This window comes from Oncorhynchus gorbuscha, linkage group LG18 (assembly GCF_021184085.1).
Source record: "Oncorhynchus gorbuscha isolate QuinsamMale2020 ecotype Even-year linkage group LG18, OgorEven_v1.0, whole genome shotgun sequence".
Taxonomy (NCBI): domain Eukaryota; kingdom Metazoa; phylum Chordata; class Actinopteri; order Salmoniformes; family Salmonidae; genus Oncorhynchus; species Oncorhynchus gorbuscha.
The window spans coordinates 22,821,461-22,836,305 of record NC_060190.1 but is presented as its reverse complement, the minus strand read 5'-3'; the positions used below and the strand labels follow the sequence as shown (position 1 = coordinate 22,836,305).

General features: G+C 43.4%; 1 protein-coding gene across 2 annotated transcripts; it reads right to left on the bottom strand.

The window, feature by feature from the left end:
• Positions 1 to 259: 259 nt before the first annotated feature.
• On the bottom strand, positions 260 to 14,461 carry LOC124003394 (hyaluronidase-2-like). 2 transcript variants are annotated; one of them, XM_046311615.1, is made up of 4 exons: positions 14,317 to 14,461; positions 8,024 to 8,993; positions 3,145 to 3,234; positions 260 to 2,477 (listed from the first exon to the last, which is right to left on the bottom strand). In XM_046311615.1, exons 2-4 carry the CDS (start codon positions 8,975 to 8,977, stop codon positions 2,085 to 2,087), a joined length of 1,437 nt encoding a protein of 478 aa, XP_046167571.1. In that variant the 5' UTR covers positions 8,978 to 8,993; positions 14,317 to 14,461; the 3' UTR covers positions 260 to 2,084. The 2 variants fall into 2 exon arrangements, with proteins under 2 accessions (XP_046167571.1, XP_046167570.1); XM_046311614.1 differs by lacking the exon at positions 14,317 to 14,461 and adding an exon at positions 12,375 to 12,682.
• Positions 14,462 to 14,845: the final 384 nt, after the last annotated feature.

The following is a 14,845-nucleotide window of genomic DNA, read 5'->3' as shown; positions in this document are numbered from 1 at the left end:
GTTCTCTATACTTCTGTAGCTCAGTTGGTAGAGCATGGCGCTTGTAACGCCAGGGTAGTGGGTTCGATTCCCGGGACCACCCATACGTAGAATGTATGCACACATGACTGTAAGTCGCTTTGGATAAAAGCGTCTGCTAAATGGCATATATATACTGATCATTCATGGGTCACAAACATTTGAAACAGCTCACCCTTCAACACGTGGCAAGTGATTCAACTGACTCACCATGATGTAAATAATGACAGAACAGCATAAATTCAAATTCATTGAGAACCTTTTTATATTTCAAGTTTAATGTAAATAACTACTAATTACATCCAATCCACATGTGACAGTAAGTGAGAAGCATGTTTGGGACATAAATAAGAGCAGTGAAGATTACCAACACAGAGCCCCCTGGAGGTCTGACTGTGGTCCCCTGAAAAAGCACCCCGGGGGTCATGTCTAGATGGGATACAGCTTGTGAAATTGATGTCAAAGTAGATTTTTTGTGCATTTCAGCAAACCCACCTATTTCTCCTAACCTGCTGTGTAAGTTATCCTAAACCTGTTACAAAAAGTAAATTGACAAAAGCTGTATTCCTTCTAGATAAAAACCACGCACGAGAGGCCAGAGCCATTTTCAAAGGAATTTTGGTTTCAGGCAACAGAAGGAAGAATAGAGTAGAAACAAATGGCAAAATGAGCAAAACAGTGCTTTCAGTTTTGGTTTGCAACCCTCACAGAACCTCAAATAACATCTACAAAAGATAGATGGTAGAGGCACCAGAATAAGGATGACAGACATGTTAGGCCAAACACACTTTTCGAAAAGGCACTTCACACTGGCATACCGTGTCATCTGTGCCGATGTCTGTTCACAAATGTCAAAGAACAGGTTGGCTAAAAATATGAATTGAAAATGATTAGATGAGTCTTTCTTGCTAATGTGATTAAAATGTTGCAAAAGCAGTGCATGTGACACAGAAAGACAAGCTATATAGATTAAAGGAATTCTTTGCCACAATGCTAAGCCTCACTGAAGCTCATGAATATTCCAGAGTCAGTTCCAAATATTCCAGTTATTTTCCACCACAACATTAGACTTTAAAAAATAAGGCTGTAGAAAAAGAGATTGTTACAAAAAGATAAACTTTTTTTTTTTTTTTTAAAGATTGCGTTTTTCCTTGTCCTATCTGCAGTTCTGCTAGATCAGAGCTGGGTGAAGGTATAGCCGTCTAGCCGAGAGGTAGGACTATCCAAGCACAGCGCTGGTCTCTTTGGACAAAAGCTTCACAGTGGAACAGTCTCCGTCGAAAAGTTGCATTCTTGTTGTATGGTGCGTTAGTTTCTGTTGAGGTTTCTCAATTCCCTCAGTTCCACATACGGCGAGAGAGAGAGGAACATTCTAACAAACTAGTCTCACTAGTCGTAACCTTACTAGTTTTTATATATTTTTTTTATTTAACTAGGCAAGTCAGTTAAGAACAAATTCTTATTTTCAATGACGGCCTAGGAACAGTGGGTTAACTGCCTTGTTCAGGGGCAGAACGACAGCTTTGAACCTTTTATCTTTACCTAGTTCGGGGAGTCGATCTAGAAACCTTTAGGATACCTGCCGCCCGTAGTAACCTTACAACCTCTAAATGAAACACTTCACACAGACTCACTCAATATACAGCTGAGGTCACCATTCATACACATTACAGACATCTTAGTTCTCGTTCTGGCTGCTAGCTCTAGATGTCTTCCAGCTCTGGTGAAGGGAAGGATAGACCAGTCCAGCATATACCTTCCTTTCTACCTCACAGCACTCACAATAAAAACATCAAGTCAAAAATGGAAGGCCTATTGTTTTCCCACTTCACATGCTGTCCCTTTAGCTTGTGTGGGTAACTGAAGGATACTGAGGAGCATCTTCAGTCCCCTCCTTCACCCTGTTGACAGATGACACTCCCATGTCCTCTTCTCCATATGGATCAGTCCCACAGAGCAGCTAGAGCCCACCCCCTACCAGGAATCCCCGAGGCCCAACAGAGGCCAGGACCAAGGCGTGGTTGTTTCCCCCCATATTGCACGTAGTCAGCTCCTGCTCACCTCCCTCAGTGGAGCAGAGTGAGAAGCCCCAGAGGGAGCAACAGGGTCAGCACAGACCAGACTCCCCAGACAGGGGCGGCAGCACTCTTCCCCAGCTCTCTCTGGGCACAGCCCTCGCCCTTGTACCCGCTGTAGCACTGGCACTGGAAGTGTTGCCTGTACCTAGCCAGCTCCCCCTGATCTAGCTGACCTGTCACCTTCAGCCTGCCCCCCTGGACGCTGATGCTGTGGGTGACAGGGTTGAGGTGCAGGTAGGCGTCAGTGTCTGAGAGCGTGCGGAGGCAGCGGCCATGGGAGGTGCACAGCTGCTGGCTGCACAATTCTGCTGCCGTAGAGACGTTAAGCAGGTACCGTCCAAGCGGACCACGTAGGTAGTCATTCAGACTGGAGCAGCTGGCCTGAGGGAGGAGAGCGAGAGAGTGAAACACGGGTGCAGACTCAGAATGGACAAACACATGTCAACATTTAAATTGTGGATAGACGGACAGGATATAGTTGTTCCAGAGGGGAACACCAGGGGTGTATTCATTAGTCAGATTCCGTTGTCTGTTGCAAAACGTTTTACAATGGAAATCGTTGACTCCGAACAGAAAACGTTTTGCAACAAAAACCTGATTCTATTGCAACAAAAACCTGATTCTATTGAAAAAAAAATACATGTAGGTCCCTCCCAGTTTCGTTCTGTTTTCGCTGTTGGCTTCAGTTTGGTTCCTGCGACTAATGAATACACCCCAGACTGATGACTCAAAATCATAATGCATAATCTATGAATTGTCAAATAGGGGGGGTGTGTCCCAAATGGAACCCTATTTCCCTACAGGGCATTGGTCAAAAAGCAGTGCACTATGTAGGAAATAGGGTGTCATTTGGGAAGCACACCAAATGGTATCATTCATAGAGAATGAATAGTTTGAGTCACTTTATAAGGAATAGGGAATTTTCAGGGAGAACACTCACATTGCTGCTGCTGTAGGTACGTTATAGAGGCGAACACCAGATTGATGACAAACTAGACTATGGATAATCTATTCGTGATCAAAATTGCTCTTGAAGGAGAACACTCACTTTGCTGCTGGCGTAGGTATGATCTCCCCAGACGATGACCCCAGCTGCTCCCAGGGCTACACTCTCCCCAATGGTGGACACCAGGTCTGTCTGCAGAAACACACACACACTCAGTCCGGCAGCACATTATGAACACACTTGCCACGTTTGAGATAGACTACATTGCAGCCAGCGACCACAGACAGATCTACAAATCATAAATGAGTGGTCATTCATAACATAAGGTGATTTGTAGTTCAGTCAGTGGCTGACCACTACGACATTGAACGTAAATCAATCTGAAACACACACCCTGCCCTCTATGAACAGGAACATGTCATCATTTAGTTAACACTGACCAGCTGAGCTCACCCACACCCTTTACAGTTCATGTCTGCGTCCCAAATTGCACTCCCATTCCCTTCAAAGTGCACTACTTTTGACCCATAGAGCTGGCTGGCAGGTAGCCTAGTGGTTAGAGAGTTGGGCCAGTATCCGAAAGTTTGCTGGAGCGAATCCCCGAGCTGACAAGGTAAATATCTGTCGTTCTGCCCCTGAACAAGGCAGTCATTGTAAATAAGTATTTGTTCTTAACAGACTTGCCTAGTTAAATAAAAAGAGAGCTCTGGGTCAATAGTAGTGCACTATCTAAGGAATAGGGTGCCATATGAGACGCATTCCCATTATACTCAACATTCGGAATCATCCAATCTATTCTCAAGACACCCGGATTTAAAACAGACACCAGATGCGTCACTCTCCCACGCACATTCTTTCGCGCCGACACACTCGTTCAACATGGAGAGATCTAGGGCAATTATATCATGGAGTCGTCAGTTCAGACACACTCTAACGAAGAAATTAAGCATGGAGTCGATAGGCCTGTAGGCTAACCATGACGCCTCATTCATTGAGAATATTCCGACACGCAAAAAAAACGTCTCGGTCCGTCTCCCATCCAGTGTGAAGAGTGGTCCAGTGGGAAAGTAAACACTGACGCCCCGGCTGCCTGACAGCACCCCATTCATCCAGTCAGATAGACACACTAGTACCAACCTCTCCAACATCACCACCAGACACAAAAATTGCCAAAAGACTCCAGCCACCTGAGACATGGACTTTTCTCCATAGCCCAGCAGGCGGTACCGGTGCATCAAGGCTCAAACCAACAGACTCCTAAACAGCTTCCATCTCCTGGCCATAACACTGTTGAATGGCTAACAACTACTGCTCCTCCTCATACTTACGCTGCTGCTGCTAAAATGATTATTGATTTGATTTATTACTGCCACTATGCTGTTGTTCATCAATTGCCATTAGTATCTATGTATCCTGCTACTGGTCACTATTACTCCTGTTTACATGTATATACAATATATACACAGTGTACAAAACATTAGGAGCATGACAGACTGACCAGGTGAAAGCTATGATCCCTTATGTCACTTGTTAAATCCACGTCAAATCAGTGTAGTTGAAGAAGGATTTTTAAGCCTTGAGGCAATTGAGACATGGACTGTGTATGTGTGCCATTCAGAGGGTGAATGGGCAGAACAAAAAATGTAACTGCCTTTGAACGGGGTATTGTAGTAGGTGCATGGCGCAACGGTTTGAGTGTGTCATGAACTGCAACGCTGCTGGGTTTTTCACGCTCAACAGTTTCCTGTGTGTATCACAGCCAGAAGAGGACTGGCCACCCCACATAGCCTGGTTCCTCTCTAGGTTTCTTCCTAGGTTTTGGCCATTCTAGGGAGTTTTTCCTAGCCACCGTGCTTCTACACCTGCATTGCTTGCTGTTTGGGGTTGTAGGCTGGGTTTCTGTACAGCACTTTGAGATATCAGCTGATGTACAAAGGGCTATATAAATACATTTGATTTGAAGAATGGTCCACTACTTCAAAGGACATCCAGCCAACTTGACACAACTGTGGGAAGCATTGGAGTGAACATGGGCCAGCATCCCTGTGGAGTGCTTGACACCTTGTAGAGACCATGCCTGATGAATTGAGGCTGTTCTGAGGGCAAAAGAGGATGCAACTCAATATTAGGAAGGTGTTTAATGTTTTCAGTGTATAAACCTGCTACCAGTCATTTTCAGTTCTGTTTACATGTACAGTATAACAACTATAAATGTCGAGAAGCCTATCAATTCATTTGTGACTCTAGTTAGGGTAAGAATCAGTTGCTTGAGACAGTATTTTGTGCGCCGCTATGTGCATGCACACCCGCTATCTGCACGTGTGTGTTATTGGAAAGTTGGCGATGGGTAATGATATTTGGAGTAGAAACCGCAGACAGACAGACCTATGTAGGTTTCTGGGGAAACACAGGCGACTCTGTTGCTGGACACGAGTGTGTGAGTTCTATATTTAGCACCTGGCATATTATGTAAGCCATGGGCTTTAAAAAAATAATTAAAAGAGAAAAAAGGAGAGGGGCACATTCTAGGAGCGCAGCTGCAGTCATTTTATAACCAACGTTTCGACGGGGTATAAAGCCTTTAACACTGTATGTGGTCTTGACATCACAGAGAGGCTCCTCTCATCAACCCTGTTTAAAAATCGGAGAGCATGTTGATGATGGATCGTTAGATTTTTAGGCCCTGTCAAGAGTAACACAGTGCTTTGCAAGACCAGAAGGAACCGGTCTGTGATTATCCACATCGCTCAGAAAGACCGCACACTGATGCTCTTGTGGAAACGTGATTGGCTGCATCTACACAGGCAGCCATATTCTGATTCCCCCCACTTCTTATTTTATTATTTGAAACTGTGACCTGGCCAAGATAAAGCATAGCAGTGTGAACAGACAACACAGAGTTACACATGGAGTAAATAATAAATAAGTCAATAACATAGTAGAAATGTTTCTTATCTATATATATTGTGTGCAAAAGGCATGAGGAGGTAGGCAATAAATAGGCCATGGGAGTGAATAATTACAATTTAGCAGATTAACACTGGAGTGATAAATGATCAGATGAACATGTGCAGGTAGAGATACTGGTGTGCAAAAGAGCAGAAAAGTAAATAAATAAAAACAGTATGGGGATGAGGTAGGTAAATTGGGTGGGCTATTTACAGATGGACTATGTACAGCTGCAGCGATCGGTTAGCTGCTCAGATAGCAGATGTTTAAAGTTGGTGAGGGAGATAAGTCTCAGCAAGAGCAACATCATTGATATATACAGAGAAAAGACTGCATGGCTGCGTTTATACAATTCTGATATTTTTGTTCACCAATTGGTCTTTTGACCAATCACATCTGATCTTTCCACATCCAATCTTTTTCGGAGCTGATCTGATTGGTCAAGACCAATTAGTGAAAAAAATATCAGAATTGTGTAAATGCAGCCATGCAGTCACACACTCACTAAACTAAGAAAATGCATTGAGGTGCAGAAGACCAGAGATGGCTTTTAAGTGCATCTTTTTATTGATGAAGAAAGCGGACTCGAACAGGCTGGAAAAAGATGGCGGAAGCGGACGATGAAGTGGATTCTGAATCTAACGGCGGTAAAATCAAGGAGAATTGGAGTATTGTCCAAAAGAATGGAAAATGGAGCAAAGTAATGTACAGTGATGAGAATGTCCCTTCGTATCTTGTAGGAGCATGGTTTGTTAATGAGGAGCAGTTGAGCAGAGTACCAATCTTGAAGAAACCATTTGAGCTATCCAAATTGGTGGAGAGAGTGATGGGTAAAGTGAAGGCTGTGAGGTTCACGAGAGGCAGGCTTGTTTCGATTTTTTGTGCTTCTGCGGATCAGAAAGGAACGCTCCGTTGCGCCTCACCCGATTTGATAAGTTGAAAGTGTCCCTTCGGAACATGGCACCCCTTAAGGGGGCTATAGCTGGCGTCTCGAGGGGTTATATTCCTGGAGTGCTTGATGCACGTCGGATGAATCGTGTGGTGAATGGTGAAAAAATTAACAGTCTATATGGCAGTTACATTATATGGAGTTTCTCCCTGCAGTTGGGATATAGAAACTACAGTCAGTCAGAGCATTTATCCCAAGACCAATGCAGTGTGATCATTGTAAAGCTTTTGGGACATGTTTCAAGTTTTTGCAGAAGGGAGAAGCCCGAAATGTCCAAGTTGTGGAAAAGATCATATCGTGCTTTTTTAAAATTAGGAAATGTGACATGTTGCAATTGTGGTGGGAACCATGAAGCTACATATTTCGATTGCCTGACAAGGGTAAAAGAGAATGAGGTGTCCAAATGCAGGGCTGTCCAGAGCATTTCATATGCAACAGCTGTTAATGGTTGAGGGTTTGAATGGTGCTCCTGAAGAGTCCATGGTGGTGGATAGGCCTTCAATGCAGGCTGCAGGGGTTACCTTTCACCAACAGGACCCATATATTTTAAAGGTTAAGAAGGTGGATTTTATGGCCTTTATAGCTATGGTATTAATGGCACTGCCAAGGTGGAGAGAAGGTCCAGGAAGATAGATATTGTGGATGCGGTGGAGTTCCATGGAATATTGGCACAAGCTGTACCACCCTCTCAGGCCCTAGAACCCGGGAAGGAAGATGTGAAAGAAGGAAGAAGTGGGAGTTTTGTTTATGTCAATGTACTATTTTTTGGGGGGGTGGATTAAGTTAGGGAAACTATCACATATGGATTTTCTTTGTACCTCGTTTTTGTTTTTAACCTGTCCAGTTGGTTGAGGCAATATACCTTTTTGGGTTGTAGTCCGCCATAAAACCCACAGAAGAATAAACTGAGAAAAGCAGCTATAGTAACAGTCCACTGAGAATGTCAAAAGCTACTGTGCGCCTGGCTGACTTCTTACTGGAATAACAATAACAGTGATATCAGGTTTCTGCACAGCACAGGCTACTGTTGTGGTGAGTAGCCTAATATCTATAGGTTAAGAATTAGATGACGTCAGCCCTCACCTCAGTCAGCGGAGTCAGCTCATTGGCATACGTAGGCCGGGTGTAGACGAAAACGGGCCGTGCAACCCCGTCGCCCGCCGAAGCCAGCCGCATCCCCTCCTTCACCCGGTTCCGGACAAACTGGCGCCCGAACGTGGTAGAGCGCAGCACCGTGCCCATGTAGACGGAAGGGAACAGAGCCGTGCTCTCAGTCCACAGCCAGGTGAGCTGGTCATTACGGGCCACATCCACATCAGGGCAGCGGCCTGTGTAGTTCTTCAGGCCGCTCCGGTAGTCGTGGTTGTAGCAGTCTGGGAACAGGTAGAACCCCCACAGTTGGTTAGGCCGCAGGCTCTTAGCCAGCCTGAGGGTTTCCAGCATGAACTGTCGGGCCGACAGCTCAAACTCCTGTTGAGCCACTTTCCCCACTCGCTCCGGGGACCAATCCATGTTTTTCTTGGCCACTAGTTTCCGGGATTGGTCCCGGTATACGTTCTTGACATCCCAGTTGCGGATCCATAGCGGACGCCACTCCTCCCAATCAATTACGGCGAGGCCTTTGGCGTTTGGTTCGCGGATGTATTTGTGCACACCTTCGGGCATCTTCTCCTGGTGCTGCGTGAGACTGGCGGCCTGAGGGATTCCACCGTTCACCGCGGTGCCGTCACGCTCGTAATACGGGTACAGCCCTAACCGGTCCTTATAGAAGATGGTGAGGTTCTGTCTGACGAAGCCCTCGTTGGGCGAAGCTACGATCTGGAACTGCTCCAGCGGGAAATGCACACCGTGCCGGGGGCCACAGTCCTCCGTTGGGGCATTCCAGGCGAGGAGCAAAGGCTTCTGGGAGAACAGAGGCCATCTAGTGGGCTTCAGCTCTTCAGCTCGGAGGACATTCCTGGGAATGAGCAGAGCCAGGAGCAGCAGCCAGGGAAGCTGGCCAGTCAGGGCCAGGAGAGTGTGAAGCGCTAACCCCATGACCACCTTCTCTGCCCTGGAAGAGAGACACAATGACAATGCAGATCTTTAAAAACACAGCCAACGGAATCAGTCTCTCCAGTTAGTTTCTCTGTATAGACTATATAAATTTGGCCTTGATCCAAAGTAAGCTATTGCTGAATGAAAGGGTATGTTTAGTTACTGTATACTGTCTCTTAGGTGCCCTCACAAAAACAATTTCTCACTGTGTTGTGTAATAATTACCCTTGAGCAAGAGTGGGTGTGTTATCGACAGCAAATCTTTCACACGCTGATTGGCACACATATACTGGAAATTACCATCCAATATGTCAGGGTATAATAACATGTAAGATAGAGGGACATTTAAAATTACATTTTGGTACTCTACTAACATTGATTGATTAAAGGTAATGTAAGCCTTAGGGCTGACCCCAATTAGTCGTTAGGCTGTTGGTCGACCAAGATTGTTTTAGTCGAGGTGGAACAAATATATATACACACAGTACCAGTCAAAGGTCTGGACACACCTACTCATTCAAGAGTTTTTCTTTATTTTTACTACTTTCTACATTGTAGAATAATAGTGAAGACATCAAAACTATGGAAACATGTAGTAACCAAAACAAAGAGTTTCGACAGGGTATAAAGCCTTCTTCAAAGTAGCAACCCTTTGACAGTTTTGCGCACTTGACATTCTCTCAACCAGCTTCATGAGGTAGTCACCTGGAATGCATTTTAATTAACAGGTGTGACTTGTTAATTTGTGGATTTTTTTCCTTAATACGTTTGAGCCAATCAGTTGTGTTATGACAGGGTAGGGGGGTATACAGTAGGTAGCGCTATTTGGTAAAATATCCAAGTCCATATTATGGCAAGAACAGCTCAAATAAGCAAAGAGAAACAACAGTCCATCATTACTTTAAGACATGAAGGTAAGTCAATACTGAACATTTCAAGAACTTTGAACATTTCTTCAAGTGCAGTCGCAAAAACCATCAAGCACTATGATGAAACTGGCTCTCGTGAGGACCGCCACAGGAAAAGAAGACCCAGAGTTACCTCTGCTGCAGAGGACAAGTTCATTAGTTACCAGCCTCAGAAATTGCAGCCTAAATAGATGCTTCAGAGTTCAGACATCTCCACATTAACTGTTCAGAGGAGACTACATGAATCAGGCCTTCATGGTCAAATTGCTGCATAGAAACTACTACTAAAGGTCACCAATTAGAAGAAGAGACTTGCTTGGGTCAAGAGACACGAGCAATGGACATTAGACCGATGGAAATCTGTCCTTCAATCTGATGAGTCCAAATTTGAGATTTTTGGTTCTAACCGTGAAAGGGATAAATGTAATGCTCTGATCCAATGGAAACATCATAAAATTGGTCTACCTGATTACTTCTCATCAGTGCTGGACTTGGACTGAAATAGGTTCCAGTTGTCATTTTGGGTACTGGTACTGTTTATACTTAGATTGTATGAGCTATACAATACTTTTGAGCTAATAAGAGGAACAGGAGCTCAAGCAGGAGAAAATTTGCAGTGCCGGTACTCAGCTCCGGTTAGCTCCTGCCCAAGTCAAGCACTGATTCTTATCCCTTGTGAAAATAGCCTACAGCTTTGTCTGTCACGAGCTCACTGCCGCTGGAAACTGAGGGCCCAGAATATTTTATACAATGTTTCAAGTTTGCTAGCACAAGTTTCGTGCCTGACCCAAGTTAATACAATGTTTCAAGTTTGCTAGCACAAGTTTTGTGCCTGACCCAAGTTAATACAATGTTTCAGGTATGCTGCAGACAGGCCATGTGTAGCCAATGTGATGTATAGGATATTTATTTTTAGGATATATATATTTTTTCTACCTGCAGGCTGCAATGTTTTTATTTGTTGGCTTTATTTAGGCTATTTTTACATAGTTGGCAATGGAAGTAACTTTTTAGGTTAGTATCATTTTCATTTAGATAGAATTTTGATGAACCACATTACAATGATTTTGAGATATGGAGATGTTATTACAAATTAAATTAAACTGTTTCACGAAAAGGTTGCCGCCTCATGTAGCCTATCATCAGCAACTTCAGGAGAGTAATGGCAGTCTGCAAAAGCCAGGAGGAAGTTGGGTCAGGTTTAGTTTTTTATTTAGGTTATCTGGATCTCTGGCACCCTCTTAAGGAATTGGTCTTATTCATCAAATGGTAATCTTAAAGCATCAGACAAGCTCAATGCATATCATTTATTTTATTGAAACACATAGGTTCTGTCTATATGGAAAAATACACGTTAAAAATATTTAATTATAGACGACTTTCAGTCCAACAATATATATATATATATTTGGGGGGGGGGGGGCAGCCCTAGTAGGTCTACAGTAAAATGACTCAAATAAACACATAGGCAAAGAGACAGACACAAAACTGACTGACAATGCATGGGGATATTATACATCTTATTTCTGTCCATGTCCATGTAGACAAATACTGATGACTGCATTTGACCTTGCATGGCAATCAGACTGATACCTTTGGTTCACAGTCAGATTAATTCCGTACGTGTTTGGAAAATTGCCTCCTACAAAGCCAAAATGATTGATAAAATTATATTTTAACTTACCATACCGGTTTTCCAGTGCGGTTGTCCCTTTTGCAGGTAGGAATGTAAGACAATATATACACACAGGAAAGTATAATTAAATAAACGTTTAAGTGCCTTCAGTGTGCTCAGAGTTCTATCACATGAAGCATGCACATAACCATTTTATTGGCATGTATGCATGCTTTTTTTTGTCTTGTGAGCATGATTCCGGTGATCGAACTCTGGATGCACTACAAACGCTTTGAAAAGTTGGTAATTATACTTTCATATGGCTATATTGTCTCACATTCCTATCTGAAAAAACCCAGCCACATGGAACACCGGTAAAGTCAAAAATATAATTGTATTCAACACTGTCTTGTAGGCCTAGAGGTCGCGAGAGGAAACTTTTATGATCCAAACGCTCATTTCTGCCGGACGTAGAACTGAATGCAATTAAAGTTTTTGGTGTCAATGTCTGCTGCCTTTGACACGATCCGAATAGAACAATACACTCAAATGTAAAACCAAACCAGCTCGCCAGTTAACCACAATGTGATTTGTCTGAATAATTATCATTAAACGAATACGCTTGTGAAGTAATTAACGTTAACGTTATATGAATACGACATTTACCACAAACGCATTCGAGCACACGTCGTAGCGGTAAACGCCGACAAAAGTTAGCAAGAGCTAGTTTTCACAGTCCTGCGTTTACGTATTACTACATTGTAGCCAAACACAATATAACGTTACAGTGTATGATACAGTTTACGAACTGGGCAATAATATCACACTACTCGCTCAAAATGTAGCCATACTTAGTTGACCAAGTGATTCTGACCTGTAGCACTCGACTCTCTCAGGTCCCAGGACGCCGGTTTATTCCACTCGTGTGGTTTCAAACAAAAAACGAGATAGACGACTCTGCCGAGTTCCTGGTAAACATATCATTCTGATGGAAATGTTCCAGCAGTTTTCTTACTGACAACATATTATATTTCGTGCAAAATCCTATGTGGCCTACGTTACTAAATGTTCGGCATTGAGCCCAGTTCCAACTTCCAAGTAGATAAAGTATTCCGAGGTGCTACGAGTTCAGCACTGCTCGTTCTATTCTACGGGAAATGGGCGATACGTTTCGAAATTGACGTCAATGTTTAGGCTACTTTGTCTTACCGATCAATAAAACATCTATGTCAGTGGTCTAATGAATGGGGGGGTGAAATGTGTATGTTAAAGCAATACTAATGTCTTTCTGTGGCGTTTTTGGTTTGATATTTGCTTCCGATTACACCCCTTAAATTTCAATAGTGGTTTAGTCTTCCAATTTCGCTGAGGAAGGGATATTACTGGCACTGCTTGAGCTGAACTACTGTACAACGACTACTAGCTGGCCTAATAATACCAGCATCACATTACAGTAGTGTGGATGTCCACTCTAAACGAGCATATAAACATTATTGGCGGTAGATGGCTTGTTAGTCTGTGTGTGTGTTATAATTCAATCACAATATTGTATGCCTTACTGATAATTTTCTGGGAGGGAACTGAAAAGCTATGTGATCATAGCCACCCGTTCCAACTTTTCAGGAAACTGCAATAAAGCTTGCAGCAATAAAGCGTACAGCTGTGTAACGACATCCTTTCATCCACGGTTCAACCCCTAGAAAGTAGGATGTCAGCTGTCTTTGAGTTTGCTGTGGACATAGCTGCTGTTCCTGAAAGAGTTGGAACCACTGACTCTGTGCTGACTCACCTGGCGGATTCAAAAAAATGTAGATTGGGAAACTTCTCCCATGAGTGCTGACCAAGCATATCGAAACCTAAAGCAGGAAATTCTGTCTCTCTTTGTCACTCTCTGTTTGCTTCTTCACAGATGTCATTTCAGGATTTGATTTGATTTATAGGGAACGCAGAAGACCAGACCATTTTAAGTGATCTGTGTTATCTAAAGGTATCTTAAACAGGGCTTGCTTTACATCAGTGCCATGTGTATCTGTCTGCACTGACCGTCCATGGTTGAAAGCCTTGCTCTTTGCTCCTCTCTAAGCCCTGTGGAGTGAGCAGTAATTGGGGCGAAAGTTTGGAGTTGCTACTAACACACCTGGAGTTAACCTACAGTAGTAGTAAAGTCACGACAGTAGAGAGGGACTACGTTATTGCTGCTTTCATTTAGCAAAATGCAATCAGTGCTATAGTATGCCACCCACAGCTAGACAGCTATTGACACAGATGTGTGCCACAGGAGGTTGGTGACACCTTAATTGGGGAGAACGGACACTCACTAACTCTGACACAACACACACACACACACACACACACACACACACACACACACACACACACACACACACACACACACACACACACACACACACACACACACACACACACACACACACACACACACACACACACACACACACACACACACACACACATTAAACATATATGAAAAAGCTGAAAACACTTGTTAGAGGAAATTGTCATATTATCTCATTAAAATTACTTTACACATTGAGGCCTGTGTGTGGTATTGTTAAAAAGGCATTAACGTGAAGTGCCTCCTGTCATAGCAGATAACACTCACTGTGTCTGAAATACAGCTGTTAACCATGCTGGGGTAACTGATTCAAGCAGTAGAGTACATACTTTTTAATAATAATTTGATAAGTAATACATTCAGAGAAAGAAATATAGTTTAAAAAATAAGAACGCAGAAAATATGGCTACAAATATGTGACCCTGTAATCAGTTGTTGAATGAATCTGTCTCCCACTTACCCAACAGAGGCTACAGTCCTTTTCCTCTGAAATCTACCGAAGAGGTCTGGATGTGTAGTATAGACCAGTTGCTCTCCCCCTTATAACATTGGCTTAAGTGTCTTGGGTCCCCCTGCTTTGAAAGTCCTTTGAATGGGCCAGTAGGTCAGGCAGAGGTGCAATGCCCCTCTCTCTCTCTCTCTCTCTCTCTCTCTCTCTCTCTCTCTCTCTCTCTCTCTCTCTCTCTCTCTCTCTCTCTCTGTTAGAAAAAACAGCCTTACATCTTATTTCAACCTTTGGCAAACCCCACCTCTATCCCTCCCCCATAACCCTGACAACCTGACCCCAGGCTCATGAATTCAATAAAATATACCACTCTCACCAGGGGCTCAAACAAACCAAGAGGCACTCCTCTCACGCTCACAAGTAAATTCAGATTTTCCTTTCCTTTATGAGTAGACTGACAGGTTGTTGGACTAGGTATTGGACTAGGTATAAATTCTATGAAGCATAGAACTACTTATTTTACAAGACAAATTATTACAAGACA

Excerpts from the sequence above, each read along its gene's own strand:
- LOC124003394 (XM_046311615.1), bottom strand. The coding sequence starts at position 8,977 with ATGGGGTTAGCGCTTCACACTCTCCTGGCCCTGACTGGCCAGCTTCCC. Across the intron at positions 3,235-8,023 it reads AGCTGACTCCGCTGACTGAG|ACAGACCTGGTGTCCACCAT; the intron begins GTGAGGGCTGAC and ends GTGTTTCTGCAG. Across the intron at positions 2,478-3,144 it reads ATACCTACGCCAGCAGCAAA|GCCAGCTGCTCCAGTCTGAA; the intron begins GTGAGTGTTCTC and ends CTCCTCCCTCAG.